At 44.4% G+C, this 19,025-nt stretch overlaps 1 protein-coding gene across 1 annotated transcript; it reads right to left on the bottom strand.

The window, feature by feature from the left end:
* Positions 1-9,019: 9,019 nt before the first annotated feature.
* Positions 9,020-10,157, bottom strand: LOC142827301 (olfactory receptor 52N2-like). Its single transcript, XM_075922078.2, has one exon. It carries the CDS (start codon positions 9,956-9,958, stop codon positions 9,020-9,022), a length of 939 nt encoding a protein of 312 aa, XP_075778193.2. The 5' UTR covers positions 9,959-10,157.
* Positions 10,158-19,025: the final 8,868 nt, after the last annotated feature.

Below are 19,025 nucleotides of genomic sequence, written 5' to 3'. Positions count from 1 at the left end.
GGTGCCTGTGAAGGGAAAGATGCATAATCAAGGGTTATACACGTCAAAGAAATAGTACAATAACTATTTCAGAGTTAATAACAAATTAGATAGGAATCTGAGCAGTGAGGTGGCAGCATTCACAGCTAGCACCCAATTATTAAGCTCATAGTCAAGACTAGAGAGGTCTCTATGGAGAGCTAACAGAGCCAGGTGAGCAAGGGCACCATTTTGGGAGAGATGGGCGGCAGCAGCTGTGTGGCTTGCTTTTTATCCCTTTCCTTAGATACTAAGGGAATGAGGTGAAAGTGCTCGCATTCCGTGGATGTCTCGCACACCTTCAAGCACAAGGAATGCAAGCACTTTCCCCTCACTCTCTGACAGTCCTGGAATGTCCCAGAACGCACAGCTGCTGCCCCTCCTACACTCCCAAAATGACACCCTTGCAGATGGCACCCTTACAGCATAATGGCAGATGAACTTCAATGTCCATAATGTCTTCTCCTGGTCTTGTCATAGCAAGAGGACATTCAATTAAACTAAATGTTGGCAAATTCAGAACAAATAAAAAGAATGCTTAGTACACTTAATGCTTAATTAGACTTAGGAACTCATTGTCACAAGATGTGTTTGAGGCCATGAGCTAAGCAATATCAGGAAGAGTTTGGACATTTACATGGATAATACGACTGTTCATTTGCAACATCTTTAGCTACATATATATTTTAGGAAGCCTACATGCTCACGTATGTCAGGGCAAATTCCAGTTTCTAGCTGTAAGGCATTAGTGTGACAAGCTCACGATGGTCAGATCACCCCACTATCCATCAAATGATAGGTGTCTTATATCTTCTACTGCAGACCCGGTGACAGTCACTGTCAGAGAGAGGACCCTGGACTAGGTAGACCATAGATCTCATCCACGAGGCAATTCCGATATTGGGAAGGAGCCAAGTTTTCCTCATGGAAACAGCTATTATATTGCTGGGAGGTGATGTTGTGTTCAACAAAATGGGCATGAAAGACAGGAACGTCTTTGCATTTACAGCTACAGACCAGAACCTCTGTCACTTCCCCCCTTTTTTGTTGTTTTTTGTTTGGTGACCATCTTTCTTATAGGCACCCTGCTTTCTTTCTGATATAAGTTACATTTCGTGCCTGAGAAATGTCAGCAGAGTCACATATAATCACATCAGCAGTTCTCATCCCTGAAGTTTGCAGATGACACATAAACAGAGGATGGGGTCATTGAGTCAGAGTAATTTTAATGGGTTGATACATTGGGTGGAATTGAATAATATGTGTTATGATACAGCTATGAACATATCACCATCTAAGAACAAAGAATGCAGGTGATGCTTACGCAGTGGGGCACTACTGTGGAAAGTGTAACAATTCTGAACAAGGTTTTGGACATGAAGGGATAATTAGCTAAACACAATCTCCTACACTGACCTTAAGGCTAAAAAAGCCAGTGTGATCCTGGGACAACAATCAGGGGAATCTTAAGGAGAGGTAGACAAATTATTTTACCTTACCATTTGTCACTCATGTAAGTTGCTGGAATCCGGATTCCAAGTCTGGTGTCTATGACTGAAGATGGATGTTGATACACTGAAGGGGGTTCAGACAAAAGTCACAAGAAAATATTAAAAAATTTGCCGTCAGGGTGATAGACTCATCGATCTCAATCTATAAAGTTGGTTAGTAGTGACTTGACGACTGTCTGTAAGTAACCATGGGAGAAACAATCTTGACTATTAAGCTTTTCAGCTTAGCCTACAGATATCTGGCAAATCCAATGACTAGAAGCTGAAGTTAAAGACATTCTGACTTCAAATAAGGTAGAATAAATAACCACTGGAGCAATTTATCAAGTGCTCTGGTCAGATTGTTCATCACTGAGAATCTTTGAATATTTTTTTATTTTTCTCAAAAAGATCTGCTCTCGGAATGACTTAGGAGACACTGTTAGGATATTAGGAAAAACTATTTCCCTAGGAGGGTGGGGAAGCACTGGAATGGGTTACCTAGGGAGGTGGTGGAATCTCCATCCCTAGAGGTGTTCAAGTCCTGGCTGGAAAAATCTGTGGCTGGGATGATTAAGTTGGGATTGGTCCTGCTTTGGGCAGAGGGTTGGACTCACCATTCATGACTAACTGAGCTGACTATCAAATGTTCCCAGAGAATCCTGGTTTCAAAGTCTGTATGCTAGAGGCCCAGTGTTTCAGGCAGCTAGCAGTGGCTCCTTGACATGGCAACTGGATTTATCTTTTCCTGTACATGTCCCTGCATTGTCCTCTCTCATTATGTAATGTGCATAATTCTCAGCTTGCGAGTTGTTCCTGGGTAGCAGTCCTTGAATCACCATGGAGTGTGTATGTGTATGGAGCACACGAAACTGTCTTGGAAACTGCCACGCTGTGTGTTTGATGCAATCAACACTTACCCCGAGCTGAGGGAGCAGGTGTAAAGAAAGTCACCTCCCCTCTGTAGGGCAAGAGTTGCGGGAAGCGTAGGGCTTCTTGGAGAGTGTGGCCCTGCGTGGAGAGTGTGGAAGCAAGGGATCACTGGGGACCATGGAGAAGACACTGGCAACTAGCATCCTAGCATGCTATTTGAATCAAGGCATCCTGGGATGGGAAAGGAGACTACGGACAGGGGGTCAAAACGTGATTGGAGATTAAAACAGCTGAGGAGCATCATGTGATTCGTTCTCCTGGGGTGCCACCTGGAATGACGAACTATTGAGCCCTCTGACTCCCTCTCTCAGTGTTCTGCTGGGAGAAGCTGTAGACCTCTTCTGAGTCAGACACCTCGGCCAACATTCACCCAAGGAGAGGGATCCTCCCAGCTGACCTTATATGCAGGTTCTCTGACCAGCCATGCATGAACCAACAACAGAGAGGCTATGGCAAAATAGCTACCAACTCCCCAGACTAGGAACCCAGAGCTGTACCGTCCTGCTCTGTTACAAACTTTGGCCAGTATGAACGGCTTTTCTGCATCTCCCTTCCCTCAATGTAGGGAGGAAAATGCACACGTGCCAACCCAGCTGGGATTCTGTTTTCCCAGCTACTTCACTTAAAAACACACTGGCTGTGTTTAGACTGGGAAGTTTAAAAACTTGCCAGCTGTCTACACTGGCCGCTTGAATTTCTGCAAGAACACTGACGATCTCATGTAAGAAATCAGTGCTTCTTGCGGAAATACTATGCTGCTCCCGTTCAGGCAAAAGTCCTTTTCCGCAAAAGGGAAAAAGTCCTTTTGCGCAAAAGGGCCAGTGTAGTCAGTTCAGATTTGTTTTCCGCAAAAAAGCCCCAATCGTGAAAATGGCGATCGGGGCTTTTTTGTGCAAAAGCATGTCTACATTGGCACGGACGCTTTTCTGCAAAAAGTGCTTTTGAGGAAAAGCGTCCATGCCAATCTAGACGCTCTTTCTGCAAATGATTTTAATGGAAAACTTTTCCGTTAAAAGCATTTGTGGAAAATAATGCCAGTCTAGACATAGCCCCTGGGTTTAGATTAAAATGTCAAAGAAATGCATTAAATACAAAAGGTAGATTTTAAGTGATTGTGAGAGATAACACACAAATGAGATTGTTTATGAATTCACAGTTTCTCAACCTAATTGATGCTACAGGCAGATTTTCAAGGTACAAGGTGCATTTGCTTAGCAGCATGGATTTCTCAAGTTTCTATACAAAGGCTAGATATAGCCTGAGCATGGGTCCAGCACTAGCACACATTCAGTTTAAGAGGAAGAAGAGAGGGACATGCCCAGTGGGAGGGAGAGAGGCTAAAAGGAGCCAGTTTGAGTAACTCTTCCTCCAATGACACAAAGTTGTACTGTATTGCAGCCAGTTCTGAACCTGACCAGACCTTTCTGAAGCTGTTTTTTCTGTGTTGGCAACTGCTGACACTGCTATCAGGCTGTGGTGGGAATCTTCACTGGAGGAGGTATGGGCAAGTCATCGGACAGGGTCAGAGAAACTCTGCTACACTGTGGTCCTTAATTACATGACACTCCTGTGAGCCAAGAGGCTTCGCTATGTCTCTTTGTTCTGCTCATGAGGCAGGCTGTCCTTTCCCTATTTCACCCACTTTCAGGCCCCCATGCCACTATGGTCTGGAAACTGCACATGCCCCTGTCCGGCCATGCCCCACCACACACACTCTACAGACCTCACCAGACCATCACTGCCTGGTTTCCTCTATAACAGAATCATGTTTCTCTTTGTATTGCCTTTTGGTGCTTTCTACCCTCTCCAGAACTAGAGATACTGGGACAGAGAGAGAGCAGATCCCTTCCCCTCCTTATTTTTTCTCCACATTGTTTTGATCCTCCATGGGAAGTTTCAGATTGCAGCACCTCTGCTATCCTGTCTGCTCTTCTTTGCTCTGCATGAGCCTACCCCTCCTTTGAGATCATGGGATCCCTCCAGCTGACATCACTAGAGGCTCATGGCCGGGGATAAATCCGACCATTTGTTTAGCTCCCAACATATGGATTTAGGGTGAGCGCCTGGCAGTTTGGGCTGGGGGACTGTCATTGATCTCCATGGCACCAGATTCACACTTGATGTTTAACTTTCCACTGTGAACTATGAAAGTAATGTATCAGAGGGGTAGTCGTGTTAGTCTGAATCTGCGAAAGCAACAAGGAGTCCTGCGGCACCTCATAGATGAACAGATTTATTGGAGCATGCGCCAATAAATCTATTTGTCTATACGGTGCCCCAGGACTCCTCTTCGCTTATGAAATTCATGGCGTTGGGTCCTGCTATAGAGAGCACTGTTTGTTAGCGTCCCGAAATAATCTTCAAGAACGCTCCCCTTCATGTACTCTGCTGATGCTGGGATGTGAAGGACAGGGATTTTCTCTCAGGGCCTTGGCTTTCCTCTCAAGGCTCCCAGTATCACTCTAAAGTGGTCCACTGGCAGAACATGAGAGCAGAAGCAGGCCAATATGCAACTCATTCCTATGAGAAAGCCCCCACTATCCACAGGTACTCACTGCAGAAGCTTTGGTTGCACACCCTAACAGCGCACTGAATTTAGGGAATTGGAAAATTGAAGGGAATCAGAGGAAAAAACACATAGTCCCCAAATAGGAAGCTAGTGAGCCAGACAAAAGGACAGCAACAGACAAAGAATTGATCTTAAAATCAAATATGTGTCTAAAGTCTTTCCATTACATTTGTAATTCCAGTCTTACCGGGAAAATCCCTCGGAGGAAGCTGCCACGTCTGTGAATTCCTGCTGAGATGGTTCCTGTCTTGACCCCTGGAATCCTTCCTCAGCCCTACCACAAAATTTATTGCAGAAACAGGCAACACCCTGAACAGCCACCCTGGGGAGAAAGGAATTGCCCTTATAATGGCTGGAAAGCAGAGTTCTGAGACGCCCTGCATGACTCTCACACATCTGGCACTCGGTGTCCTGGGCACCGACTTTTATGATTCCCCTGTGCAGTCTCTGTGGACTCTCAGGTTGGCCGGCGTCCATGGACAATTCCCTCCGTTCCATGAGCGGTGGGAAGAGCAGAAAATAGACCCTGGAGAGTTTAAGCTTGAATGACTCCACCGAGAGTGAGGAAACGATTATCGATAACATGTGCTCCAGCCTCCTAGTCATCCTGTAGATCATCCTTGTAGATGTCCAAGCTTTTCCTGCTTCCTGATTAGCTCATGGCCTCCACTACCTCTTGTGACACTGAGTTCCTCAGTCTAATGCATAGGTTCCCAAACATGTTCTGCAGTCCCCTAATCATTTTGGTTGTCCCCCACGGGACCCTCGCCTATGTATCCACATCCTTTCTGTAGTGGGGTTGCACCAATGCCAAATAAAGGGAAATAATCACTTCTCTAGTGCTTGCAATACTCATCCTAATGCACCCTAATATGCCTTAATCTTCTTGGCTACAAGGGCACACTGTTGAGTCATATCCAGCTTCTCATCCACTGTAATCCCTAGGTCCTTTTCTGCTGAAGTGCTACTTTGCCATTCGGTCCCCAGTCTGTAACAATGCTTGGGATTCTTCCATCCTAAGTGTAGTACCCTGCACTTGTCCTTGTTGAACCTCATCAGATTTCTTTTGGGGTCCTGCTTTGGGCAGGGAGCTGGAGTCGGTGACCTCCTGAGGCTCTTCGAGCCCTGGGATTCTATGACAAGCCTTAAAAGCTGTTTCCAAATGTTCACCTGCCAGGGATCAAGAGCTGTGAGCTCCTCTTCTCTCCTTTAACCTATTTGGGATGGGCCATGGCTTTAAACAAAACAACTTCATGCAGACACACACTTTTTACCCCATTGGCCGATTGCTTTTTGTCCATTTTCTGCTTGTCTTGAAATCACTTTGTGTGACCAATTAGTAAAGACAATGCCTTCCCTCGGCTCACCTTCCCAGGGTCCGGTGGTAGCAGAACTACTTTCCTTCCTGCCCTTCTGCCTAATGAGCTTTTCCTTTCTCTTTTGTCCTTTTTCAAACACTCCTCTTCAGAGGAGTGTTTGGGAAAAGCAAAATGACAGGGGCACGGCACAATTTGCCTGCCCCATTCTCCTGAGAATTTACTTGCTGAACTTTTACTAAGTTGGACTCATTTTGACCCACAGCTACAAATTCAGTGGTTTGGGGAGGTAGTACAGCTGCTTTGGCGAGGTGTGTGTTCTGCAACTGTTGCCATATTGAAACAGCATTTACCATTTCCAGAATTTGTCTTTGGAGCACAGTTGAGACAACTCAAACTACAAAAATTCCATTCACTCCTTTAATGCTCCAGGCTCCTAAAGCTTCCTCCGCATTTTTCCAAAGTAGAATTGCTTCCATAGGTGCCTTCATTGCGGTTGCCAAGGAGGAGTGATTTATGTTGTTTGTTGATCAACTGTGTAGTCAACTGCTTGGCTAAGTGTTCATGTGTTATAAAATACATTCAGGGGCCCAAATAAACAATGACACATTTATTGCTGGATCCCCATAATAAAATAGTAAAGAAAAAAATGTTTTCAGCAGTGCCAGTCTCTGTAGAGCTTTCTCATTCATGGTTGTTACACGCACCTTACACAGAAAGGATGTGCCCCACATTCACACTTTTCAGTTTTTATCATTTCTACCAAGATGTCACAATTAACACATCGTATTACACATCACTAAAATCCACTCCATCAGTTTTCCTCACTTCCCTATGGGTACGTCTACACTACACCCTTATTTCGAAATAAGCTATTCCGGAATAGCGTTTACACTGCAGAGAAGCCTCAAAATTATTGTGAGGCAGGCTTCTCTAATGTAGATGTGCTACCTTGATTTAGAGCCCCAGGAAGCCTGGGGGAGGAATAACTTAGAATGCACTAGTGAGAGGCTATTTTGAAATAGCAGCAGTGGAGCATCTACACATGCCATACTTTGAAATAGCTATTTTGGAATAGACATTATTCCTCACAGAATGAGGCTTACAGATTTCAGAATAAGCTGTCCGTTATTTCAAAATTATTTTGAAATAACGGAATTGCTGTGTAGACACTCGCATAGTTATTTTGAAAGAATGCTAATTATCTCAAAATAATGGTGCAGTGTAGACACACCCTAACGTAAGTGAAGGACTACTGAGGGGAATTTCCCTGGCTTCTGCATTACCTCAGGTAAATTTGCTAGTGAAAGGATTTGAGTCCTCTCCCCCATTCCCTTACCCAGAGGCCTGCCTGACCTCAAGGATTTCCTTTCTGTTCTCCTGTGTGGCAGACTCCAAATTGCACTGTATTAGCAGATCTTCTATAACTTCTGCAAAATACATAATAACTCTTACTGGATCGTCACTTTTCATTGCTTCCAAAACACTTCTAAAATCATAGGAGTCTAGACTCAAGATTTTCATCCACACACCTTCTTTCACACTCACTTATTTACATGTATGCCTACTCTTCCCGTTCTGATTAGAAGAAACAGAAAGCTAGATTTTTAACCTTGCATCAGAAAGTCTGCTTTCCAATTACCCCTTAACTATATGGTATTTTAATTGATGAATTTAAAATGGCTGCATATACACCATATAATTGCATTTAGCTTGATCACATTCTAGGCCGTGCATGCCTCAAGTTAAGGGTAACACAGTCCAGTTCTCAAAAACACACAGTTTCACAACTCTCTCTGCATAGAATATCCTCCATTCTAGCAGCAACTTTCCAGTATTTTCACGTTCCAGTGGAAACATTTGGTTTACCCCCCAGGCTTCCTGAAGGATCAGATAGAGAAACATGAGGTACATTTTTCCCATTGGTAACTGTGCATATCATGAAGAATCATAGAAAACGATGGTTGGACGAGAAATCAAGAGGTCAGCTAGTCCATCCTGCAAATTCAGCTTTGTTGGTACTCACTTTGTCTTTGGCTGTGACAAGTTTTCATCAAACTCTGCTCACACGGGATTTCATGGAAAGCCACCTTTCTTTAGAAAACTGAAGTGTCTTCCGGTCTTCCAGAAGTCACAGAAAGGTCAAGTGGCATTGCCGATGTCTAGACTGAGAGTTGAATGAGAAAAAGAAAAGGAATTTGCGGTACGCAAATTGAGTATCTTTTTACAATTTACTTTCAAAAGAGCCTTTTCTGAAATTTGGCGCATGTACACAGTGCCAAATTTCAGAAAAAAGTGCTCTTTCAATACATCCCTTATGCCTTGCAGAAGAGGGCTACAGGGATTGCAAAAGAGCACATCTGCTTTTTCTAAAAATTTGTCATAAAACTGGACGCATTCCTTGCACGCAGCGTTGGTTTTCCGAGATAACTCTGGTATCCTGGAAAAGCAATGCAGTCTAAATGTAGCCAGTGTGTGTGAGGGTGGGAACCCATGGGTGATTGCGACAGAGGGAACTTAGCAACAGAGAAAGTATTGCTTGGTGACAGAGTGATAAGAAATTTGGTTTGAGGAACTCCTCAGACTGCGAATTTCCACAATTCTGAGTTCTGCCTAAAGAGCACCCTGAGACAATGAGGACATTTCCTTTCCTTCTCTTGTCACACATGTTTAAAAAAACTGTACCAAGGCGATCAGATTCTGCAGGTGTATTTGCTCACTTTCTCACGAAATTCTTTGATTTTGACCCCATAAATGATTGGGTTGAGCATGGGGGGGATGATGACATAGACGTTAGCCAAGATGACGTGAACATGGGGAGTGATGCCCTGACCGAACCGCTGTGTAAGACTGGAGAAGAGGCAGGAACTATAAGAAATCAGAATCACACAGATATGGGCAGTGCACGTGTTGAGGACTTTCGGATGAGCTTTCTTGGAGGAAATTCTGAGGACGGCCCTGATGATCAGACTGTAGGACAGGGCAATGAGCGTCAGATCAAAGCCAATTACTACAAATGCTATCAACAGGCCATATATCTTGTTGATTGTGATGTCCCCACATGATATTTTTGCCACAGTTATGTGGTCGCAGTATGTGTTTGGGATCATTTGATTGGCACAGAACGGCAGCCTGCTCAGGAGCACAGGCTCCGGCAGAATGAAGAGAACAGCTCTCATCAAACCCACAAATCCAAGCTTAGCGATTCGTGCATTGGTAAGGATGGTGGTGTATCTCAGAGGGTTACATATGGCCACATAGCGATCAAAAGCCATCGTGACAAGGACTGCTGAGTACAAAATAGAAACCATGTAAAGGAAGAATGTCTGGGTGAAGCAGCCAACCAGGGTAATGTCTCTCAAATTGAACCAAAATACACATAAAGCTTTAGGCACGACGCAGGTGGACATGCTGATGTCCGTGAGTGCCAGCATGCAGATCAGCAGGTACATTGGCTTGTGCAGGGTCTGCTCTTTGCCTACAACAAACAGAAGCATAAAATTTCCCAACAGGCCCATAATATAGAACACGGAGAATGGGATGGAAACCCAGATATGAGCAGCTTCCAGGCCAGGGATGCCTATTAGGATGAATGTTGAAGGGTCAGCAGGAGTGAGGTTGAAAGCTGCCATGAGGTGGTTGGTGCATAGACCAGCCTCAGAAATCCTCAAGGTGCCTGTGAAGGGAAAGAAGCATAATCAAGGGTTATACACCTCAAAGAAATAGTACAATAACTATTTCACATTTAATAACAAATTAGATAGGAATCTGAGCAGTGAGGTGGCAGCATTCACAGCTAGCACCCAATTATTTAGCTCATAGTCAAGACTAGAGAGGTCTCTATGGAGAGCTAAAAGAGCCAGGTGAGCAAGGGCACCATTTTGGGAGAGATGGGGGGCAGCAGCTGTGCGGCTTGCTTTTTATCCCTTTCCTTAGATACTAAGGGAATGAGGTGAAAGTGCTCGCATTCCGTGGATGTCTCGCACACCTGGCTGGTGAGCTCCCTTCAAGCACATGGAATGCAAGCACTTTCCCCTTACTCTCTGACAGTCCTGGAATGTCCCAGAACGCACGGCTGCTGCCTCCTCTACACTTCCAAGATGGCACCCTTACAGATGAGATGGAAGCATAATGGCAGATGAACTTCAATGTCCATAATGTCTTCTCCTGGTCTTGTCATAGCAAGAGGACATTCAATTAAACTAAATGTTGGCAAATTCAGAACAAATAAAAAGAATGCTTAGTACACTTAATGCTTAATTAGACTTAGGAACTCATTGTCACAAGATGTGTTTGAGGCCATGAGCTAAGCAATATCAGGAAGAGTTTGGACATTTACATGGATAATACGACTGTTCATTTGCAACATCTTTAGCTACATATATATTTTAGGAAGCCTCCATGCCCACGTATGTCAGGGCAAATTCCAGTTTCTAGCTGGAAGGCATTAGTGTGACAAGCTCACGATGGTCAGATCACCCCACCATCCATCAAATGATAGGTGTCTTATATCTTCTACTGCAGACCCGGTGACAGTCACTGTCAGAGAGAGGACCCTGGACTAGGTAGACCATAGATCTCATCCACGAGGCAATTCCGATATTGGGAAGGAGCCAAGTTTTCCTCATGGAAACAGCTATTATATTGCTGGGAGGTGATGTTGTGTTCAACAAAATGGGCATGAAGGACAGGAACGTCTTTGCATTTACAGCTACAGACCAGCACCTCTGTCACTTCCCCCCTTTTTTGTTGTTTTTTGTTTGGTGACCATCTTTCTTATAGGCACCCAGCTTTCTTTCCGATATAAGTTACATTTCTTGCCTGAGAAATGTCAGCAGAGTCACATATAATCACATCAGCAGTTCTCATCCCTGAAGTTTGCAGATGACACATAAACAGAGGATGGGGTCATTGAGTCAGAGTAATTTTAATGGGTTGATACATTGGGTGGAATTGAATAATATGGGTTATGATACAGCTATGAACATATCACCATCTAAGAACAAAGAATGCAGGTGATGCTTACGCAGTGGGGCACTACTGTGGAAAGTGTAACAATTCTGAACAAGGTTTTGGACATGAAGGGATAATTAGCTAAACACAATCTCCTACACTGACCTTAAGGCTAAAAAGCCAGTGTGATCCTGGGACAACAATCAGGGGAATCTTAAGGAGAGGTAGACAAATTATTTTACCTTACCATTTGTCACTCATGTAAGTTGCTGGAATCCGGATTCCAAGTCTGGTGTCTATGACTGAAGATGGATGTTGATATACTGAAGGGGGTTCAGACAAAAGTCACAAGAAAATATTAAAAAATTTGCCGTCAGGGTGATAGACTCATCGATCTCAATCTATAAAGTTGGTTAGTAGTGACTTGACGACTGTCTGTAAGTAACCATGGGAGAAACAATCTTGACTATTAAGCTTTTCAGCTTAGCCTACAGATATCTGGCAAATCCAATGACTAGAAGCTGAAGTTAAAGACATTCTGACTTCAAATAAGGTAGAATAAATAACCACTGGAGCAATTTATCAAGTGCTCTGGTCAGATTGTTCATCACTGAGAATCTTTGAATATTTTTTTATTTTTCTCAAAAAGATCTGCTCTCGGAATGACTTAGGAGACACTGTTAGGATATTAGGAAAAACTATTTCCCTAGGAGGGTGGGGAAGCACTGGAATGGGTTACCTAGGGAGGTGGTGGAATCTCCATCCCTAGAGGTGTTTAAGTCCTGGCTGGACAAAGCCCTGGCTGGGATGATTTAGTTGGGATTAGTCCTGCTTTGGGCAGGGGTTTGGACTCACCATTCATGACTAAGTGAGTTGGCTATCAAATGTTCCCAGAGCATCCTGGTTTCAAAGTCTGTATGCTAGAGGCCCAGTGTTTCAGGCAGCTAGCAGTGGCTCCTTGACATGGCAACTGGATTTATCTTTTCCTGTGCATGTCCCTGCATTGTCCTCTCTCAGCTAATGTGCTTAATTCTCAGCTTGCGAGTTGTTCCTGGGTAACAGTCCTTGAATCACCATGGAGTGTGTATGTGTATAGAGCACACGAAGCTGTCTTGGAAACTGCCATGCTGTGTGTTTGATGCAATCAACACTTACCCCGAGCTGAGGGAGCAGGTGTAAAGAAAGTCACCTCCCCTCTGTAGGGCAAGAGTTGCGGGAAGCGTAGGGCTTCTTGGAGAGTGTGGCCCTGCGTGGAGAGTGTGGAAGCAAGGGATCACTGGGGACCATGGAGAAGACACTGGCAACTAGCACCCTAGCATGCTATTTGAATCAAGGCATCCTGGGATGGGAAAGGAGACTACGGACAGGGGGTCAAAACGTGATTGGAGATTAAAACAGCTGAGGAGCATCATGTGATTCGTTCTCCTGGGGTGCCACCTGGAATGACGAACTATTGAGCCCTCTGACTCCCTCTCTCAGTGTTCTGCTGGGAGAAGCTGTAGACCTCTTCTGAGTCAGACACCTCGGCCAACATTCACCCAAGGAGAGGGATCCTCCCAGCTGACCTTATATGCAGGTTCTCTGACCAGCCATGCATGAACCAACAACAGAGAGGCTATGGCAAAATAGCTACCAACTCCCCAGACTAGGAACCCAGAGCTGTACCGTCCTGCTCTGTTACAAACTTTGGCCAGTATGAACGGCTTTTCTGCATCTCCCTTCCCTCAATGTAGGGAGGAAAATGCACACGTGCCAACCCAGCTGGGATTCTGTTTTCCCAGCTACTTCACTTAAAAACACACTGGCTGTGTTTAGACTGGGAAGTTTAAAAACTTGCCAGCTGTCTACACTGGCCGCTTGAATTTCTGCAAGAACACTGACGATCTCATGTAAGAAATCAGTGCTTCTTGCGGAAATACTATGCTGCTCCCGTTCAGGCAAAAGTCCTTTTCCGCAAAAGGGAAAAAGTCCTTTTGCGCAAAAGGGCCAGTGTAGTCAGTTCAGATTTGTTTTCCGCAAAAAAGCCCCAATCGTGAAAATGGCGATCGGGGCTTTTTTGTGCAAAAGCATGTCTACATTGGCACGGACGCTTTTCTGCAAAAAGTGCTTTTGAGGAAAAGCGTCCATGCCAATCTAGACGCTCTTTCTGCAAATGATTTTAATGGAAAACTTTTCCGTTAAAAGCATTTGTGGAAAATAATGCCAGTCTAGACATAGCCCCTGGGTTTAGATTAAAATGTCAAAGAAATGCATTAAATACAAAAGGTAGATTTTAAGTGATTGTGAGAGATAACACACAAATGAGATTGTTTATGAATTCACAGTTTCTCAACCTAATTGATGCTACAGGCAGATTTTCAAGGTACAAGGTGCATTTGCTTAGCAGCATGGATTTCTCAAGTTTCTATACAAAGGCTAGATATAGCCTGAGCATGGGTCCAGCACTAGCACACATTCAGTTTAAGAGGAAGAAGAGAGGGACATGCCCAGTGGGAGGGAGAGAGGCTAAAAGGAGCCAGTTTGAGTAACTCTTCCTCCAATGACACAAAGTTGTACTGTATTGCAGCCAGTTCTGAACCTGACCAGACCTTTCTGAAGCTGTTTTTTCTGTGTTGGCAACTGCTGACACTGCTATCAGGCTGTGGTGGGAATCTTCACTGGAGGAGGTATGGGCAAGTCATCGGACAGGGTCAGAGAAACTCTGCTACACTGTGGTCCTTAATTACATGACACTCCTGTGAGCCAAGAGGCTTCGCTATGTCTCTTTGTTCTGCTCATGAGGCAGGCTGTCCTTTCCCTATTTCACCCACTTTCAGGCCCCCATGCCACTATGGTCTGGAAACTGCACATGCCCCTGTCCGGCCATGCCCCACCACACACACTCTACAGACCTCACCAGACCATCACTGCCTGGTTTCCTCTATAACAGAATCATGTTTCTCTTTGTATTGCCTTTTGGTGCTTTCTACCCTCTCCAGAACTAGAGATACTGGGACAGAGAGAGAGCAGATCCCTTCCCCTCCTTATTTTTTCTCCACATTGTTTTGATCCTCCATGGGAAGTTTCAGATTGCAGCACCTCTGCTATCCTGTCTGCTCTTCTTTGCTCTGCATGAGCCTACCCCTCCTTTGAGATCATGGGATCCCTCCAGCTGACATCACTAGAGGCTCATGGCCGGGGATAAATCCGACCATTTGTTTAGCTCCCAACATATGGATTTAGGGTGAGCGCCTGGCAGTTTGGGCTGGGGGACTGTCATTGATCTCCATGGCACCAGATTCACACTTGATGTTTAACTTTCCACTGTGAACTATGAAAGTAATGTATCAGAGGGGTAGTCGTGTTAGTCTGAATCTGCGAAAGCAACAAGGAGTCCTGCGGCACCTCATAGATGAACAGATTTATTGGAGCATGCGCCAATAAATCTATTTGTCTATACGGTGCCCCAGGACTCCTCTTCGCTTATGAAATTCATGGCGTTGGGTCCTGCTATAGAGAGCACTGTTTGTTAGCGTCCCGAAATAATCTTCAAGAACGCTCCCCTTCATGTACTCTGCTGATGCTGGGATGTGAAGGACAGGGATTTTCTCTCAGGGCCTTGGCTTTCCTCTCAAGGCTCCCAGTATCACTCTAAAGTGGTCCACTGGCAGAACATGAGAGCAGAAGCAGGCCAATATGCAACTCATTCCTATGAGAAAGCCCCCACTATCCACAGGTACTCACTGCAGAAGCTTTGGTTGCACACCCTAACAGCGCACTGAATTTAGGGAATTGGAAAATTGAAGGGAATCAGAGGAAAAAACACATAGTCCCCAAATAGGAAGCTAGTGAGCCAGACAAAAGGACAGCAACAGACAAAGAATTGATCTTAAAATCAAATATGTGTCTAAAGTCTTTCCATTACATTTGTAATTCCAGTCTTACCGGGAAAATCCCTCGGAGGAAGCTGCCACGTCTGTGAATTCCTGCTGAGATGGTTCCTGTCTTGACCCCTGGAATCCTTCCTCAGCCCTACCACAAAATTTATTGCAGAAACAGGCAACACCCTGAACAGCCACCCTGGGGAGAAAGGAATTGCCCTTATAATGGCTGGAAAGCAGAGTTCTGAGACGCCCTGCATGACTCTCACACATCTGGCACTCGGTGTCCTGGGCACCGACTTTTATGATTCCCCTGTGCAGTCTCTGTGGACTCTCAGGTTGGCCGGCGTCCATGGACAATTCCCTCCGTTCCATGAGCGGTGGGAAGAGCAGAAAATAGACCCTGGAGAGTTTAAGCTTGAATGACTCCACCGAGAGTGAGGAAACGATTATCGATAACATGTGCTCCAGCCTCCTAGTCATCCTGTAGATCATCCTTGTAGATGTCCAAGCTTTTCCTGCTTCCTGATTAGCTCATGGCCTCCACTACCTCTTGTGACACTGAGTTCCTCAGTCTAATGCATAGGTTCCCAAACATGTTCTGCAGTCCCCTAATCATTTTGGTTGTCCCCCACGGGACCCTCGCCTATGTATCCACATCCTTTCTGTAGTGGGGTTGCACCAATGCCAAATAAAGGGAAATAATCACTTCTCTAGTGCTTGCAATACTCATCCTAATGCACCCTAATATGCCTTAATCTTCTTGGCTACAAGGGCACACTGTTGAGTCATATCCAGCTTCTCATCCACTGTAATCCCTAGGTCCTTTTCTGCTGAAGTGCTACTTTGCCATTCGGTCCCCAGTCTGTAACAATGCTTGGGATTCTTCCATCCTAAGTGTAGTACCCTGCACTTGTCCTTGTTGAACCTCATCAGATTTCTTTTGGGGTCCTGCTTTGGGCAGGGAGCTGGAGTCGGTGACCTCCTGAGGCTCTTCGAGCCCTGGGATTCTATGACAAGCCTTAAAAGCTGTTTCCAAATGTTCACCTGCCAGGGATCAAGAGCTGTGAGCTCCTCTTCTCTCCTTTAACCTATTTGGGATGGGCCATGGCTTTAAACAAAACAACTTCATGCAGACACACACTTTTTACCCCATTGGCCGATTGCTTTTTGTCCATTTTCTGCTTGTCTTGAAATCACTTTGTGTGACCAATTAGTAAAGACAATGCCTTCCCTCGGCTCACCTTCCCAGGGTCCGGTGGTAGCAGAACTACTTTCCTTCCTGCCCTTCTGCCTAATGAGCTTTTCCTTTCTCTTTTGTCCTTTTTCAAACACTCCTCTTCAGAGGAGTGTTTGGGAAAAGCAAAATGACAGGGGCACGGCACAATTTGCCTGCCCCATTCTCCTGAGAATTTACTTGCTGAACTTTTACTAAGTTGGACTCATTTTGACCCACAGCTACAAATTCAGTGGTTTGGGGAGGTAGTACAGCTGCTTTGGCGAGGTGTGTGTTCTGCAACTGTTGCCATATTGAAACAGCATTTACCATTTCCAGAATTTGTCTTTGGAGCACAGTTGAGACAACTCAAACTACAAAAATTCCATTCACTCCTTTAATGCTCCAGGCTCCTAAAGCTTCCTCCGCATTTTTCCAAAGTAGAATTGCTTCCATAGGTGCCTTCATTGCGGTTGCCAAGGAGGAGTGATTTATGTTGTTTGTTGATCAACTGTGTAGTCAACTGCTTGGCTAAGTGTTCATGTGTTATAAAATACATTCAGGGGCCCAAATAAACAATGACACATTTATTGCTGGATCCCCATAATAAAATAGTAAAGAAAAAAATGTTTTCAGCAGTGCCAGTCTCTGTAGAGCTTTCTCATTCATGGTTGTTACACGCACCTTACACAGAAAGGATGTGCCCCACATTCACACTTTTCAGTTTTTATCATTTCTACCAAGATGTCACAATTAACACATCGTATTACACATCACTAAAATCCACTCCATCAGTTTTCCTCACTTCCCTATGGGTACGTCTACACTACACCCTTATTTCGAAATAAGCTATTCCGGAATAGCGTTTACACTGCAGAGAAGCCTCAAAATTATTGTGAGGCAGGCTTCTCTAATGTAGATGTGCTACCTTGATTTAGAGCCCCAGGAAGCCTGGGGGAGGAATAACTTAGAATGCACTAGTGAGAGGCTATTTTGAAATAGCAGCAGTGGAGCATCTACACATGCCATACTTTGAAATAGCTATTTTGGAATAGACATTATTCCTCACAGAATGAGGCTTACAGATTTCAGAATAAGCTGTCCGTTATTTCAAAATTATTTTGAAATAACGGAATTGCTGTGTAGACACTCGCATAGTTATTTTGAAAGAATGCTAATTATCTCAAAATAATGGTGCAGTGTAGACACACCCTAACGTAAGTGAAGGACTACTGAGGGGAATTTCCCTGGCTTCTGCATTACCTCAGGTAAATTTGCTAGTGAAAGGATTTGAGTCCTCTCCCCCATTCCCTTACCCAGAGGCCTGCCTGACCTCAAGGATTTCCTTTCTGTTCTCCTGTGTGGCAGACTCCAAATTGCACTGTATTAGCAGATCTTCTATAACTTCTGCAAAATACATAATAACTCTTACTGGATCGTCACTTTTCATTGCTTCCAAAACACTTCTAAAATCATAGGAGTCTAGACTCAAGATTTTCATCCACACACCTTCTTTCACACTCACTTATTTACATGTATGCCTACTCTTCCCGTTCTGATTAGAAGAAACAGAAAGCTAGATTTTTAACCTTGCATCAGAAAGTCTGCTTTCCAATTACCCCTTAACTATATGGTATTTTAATTGATGAATTTAAAATGGCTGCATATACACCATATAATTGCATTTAGCTTGATCACATTCTAGGCCGTGCATGCCTCAAGTTAAGGGTAACACAGTCCAGTTCTCAAAAACACACAGTTTCACAACTCTCTCTGCATAGAATATCCTCCATTCTAGCAGCAACTTTCCAGTATTTTCACGTTCCAGTGGAAACATTTGGTTTACCCCCCAGGCTTCCTGAAGGATCAGATAGAGAAACATGAGGTACATTTTTCCCATTGGTAACTGTGCATATCATGAAGAATCATAGAAAACGATGGTTGGACGAGAAATCAAGAGGTCAGCTAGTCCATCCTGCAAATTCAGCTTTGTTGGTACTCACTTTGTCTTTGGCTGTGACAAGTTTTCATCAAACTCTGCTCACACGGGATTTCATGGAAAGCCACCTTTCTTTAGAAAACTGAAGTGTCTTCCGGTCTTCCAGAAGTCACAGAAAGGTCAAGTGGCATTGCCGATGTCTAGACTGAGAGTTGAATGAGAAAAAGAAAAGGAATTTGCGGTACGCAAATTGAGTATCTTTTTACAATTTACTTTCAAAAGAGCCTTTTCTGAAATTTGGCGCATGTACACAGTGCCAAATTTCAGAAAAAAGTGCTCTTTCAATACATCCCTTATGCCTTGCAGAAGAGGGCTACAGGGATTGCAAAAGAGCACATCTGCTTTTTCTAAAAATTTGTCATAAAACTGGACGCATTCCTTGCACGCAGCGTTGGTTTTCCGAGATAACTCTGGTATCCTGGAAAAGCAATGCAGTCTAAATGTAGCCAGTGTGTGTGAGGGTGGGAACCCATGGGTGATTGCGACAGAGGGAACTTAGCAACAGAGAAAGTATTGCTTGGTGACAGAGTGATAAGAAATTTGGTTTGAGGAACTCCTCAGACTGCGAATTTCCACAATTCTGAGTTCTGCCTAAAGAGCACCCTGAGACAATGAGGACATTTCCTTTCCTTCTCTTGTCACACATGTTTAAAAAAACTGTACCAAGGCGA

This window comes from Pelodiscus sinensis, chromosome 1 (genome assembly GCF_052426305.1).
Source record: "Pelodiscus sinensis isolate ZL-2025 chromosome 1, ASM5242630v1, whole genome shotgun sequence".
NCBI classification, from domain to species: domain Eukaryota; kingdom Metazoa; phylum Chordata; order Testudines; family Trionychidae; genus Pelodiscus; species Pelodiscus sinensis.
The sequence above is the reverse complement of the archived record's forward strand: the minus strand, read 5'-3'. Positions and strand labels throughout refer to the sequence as shown.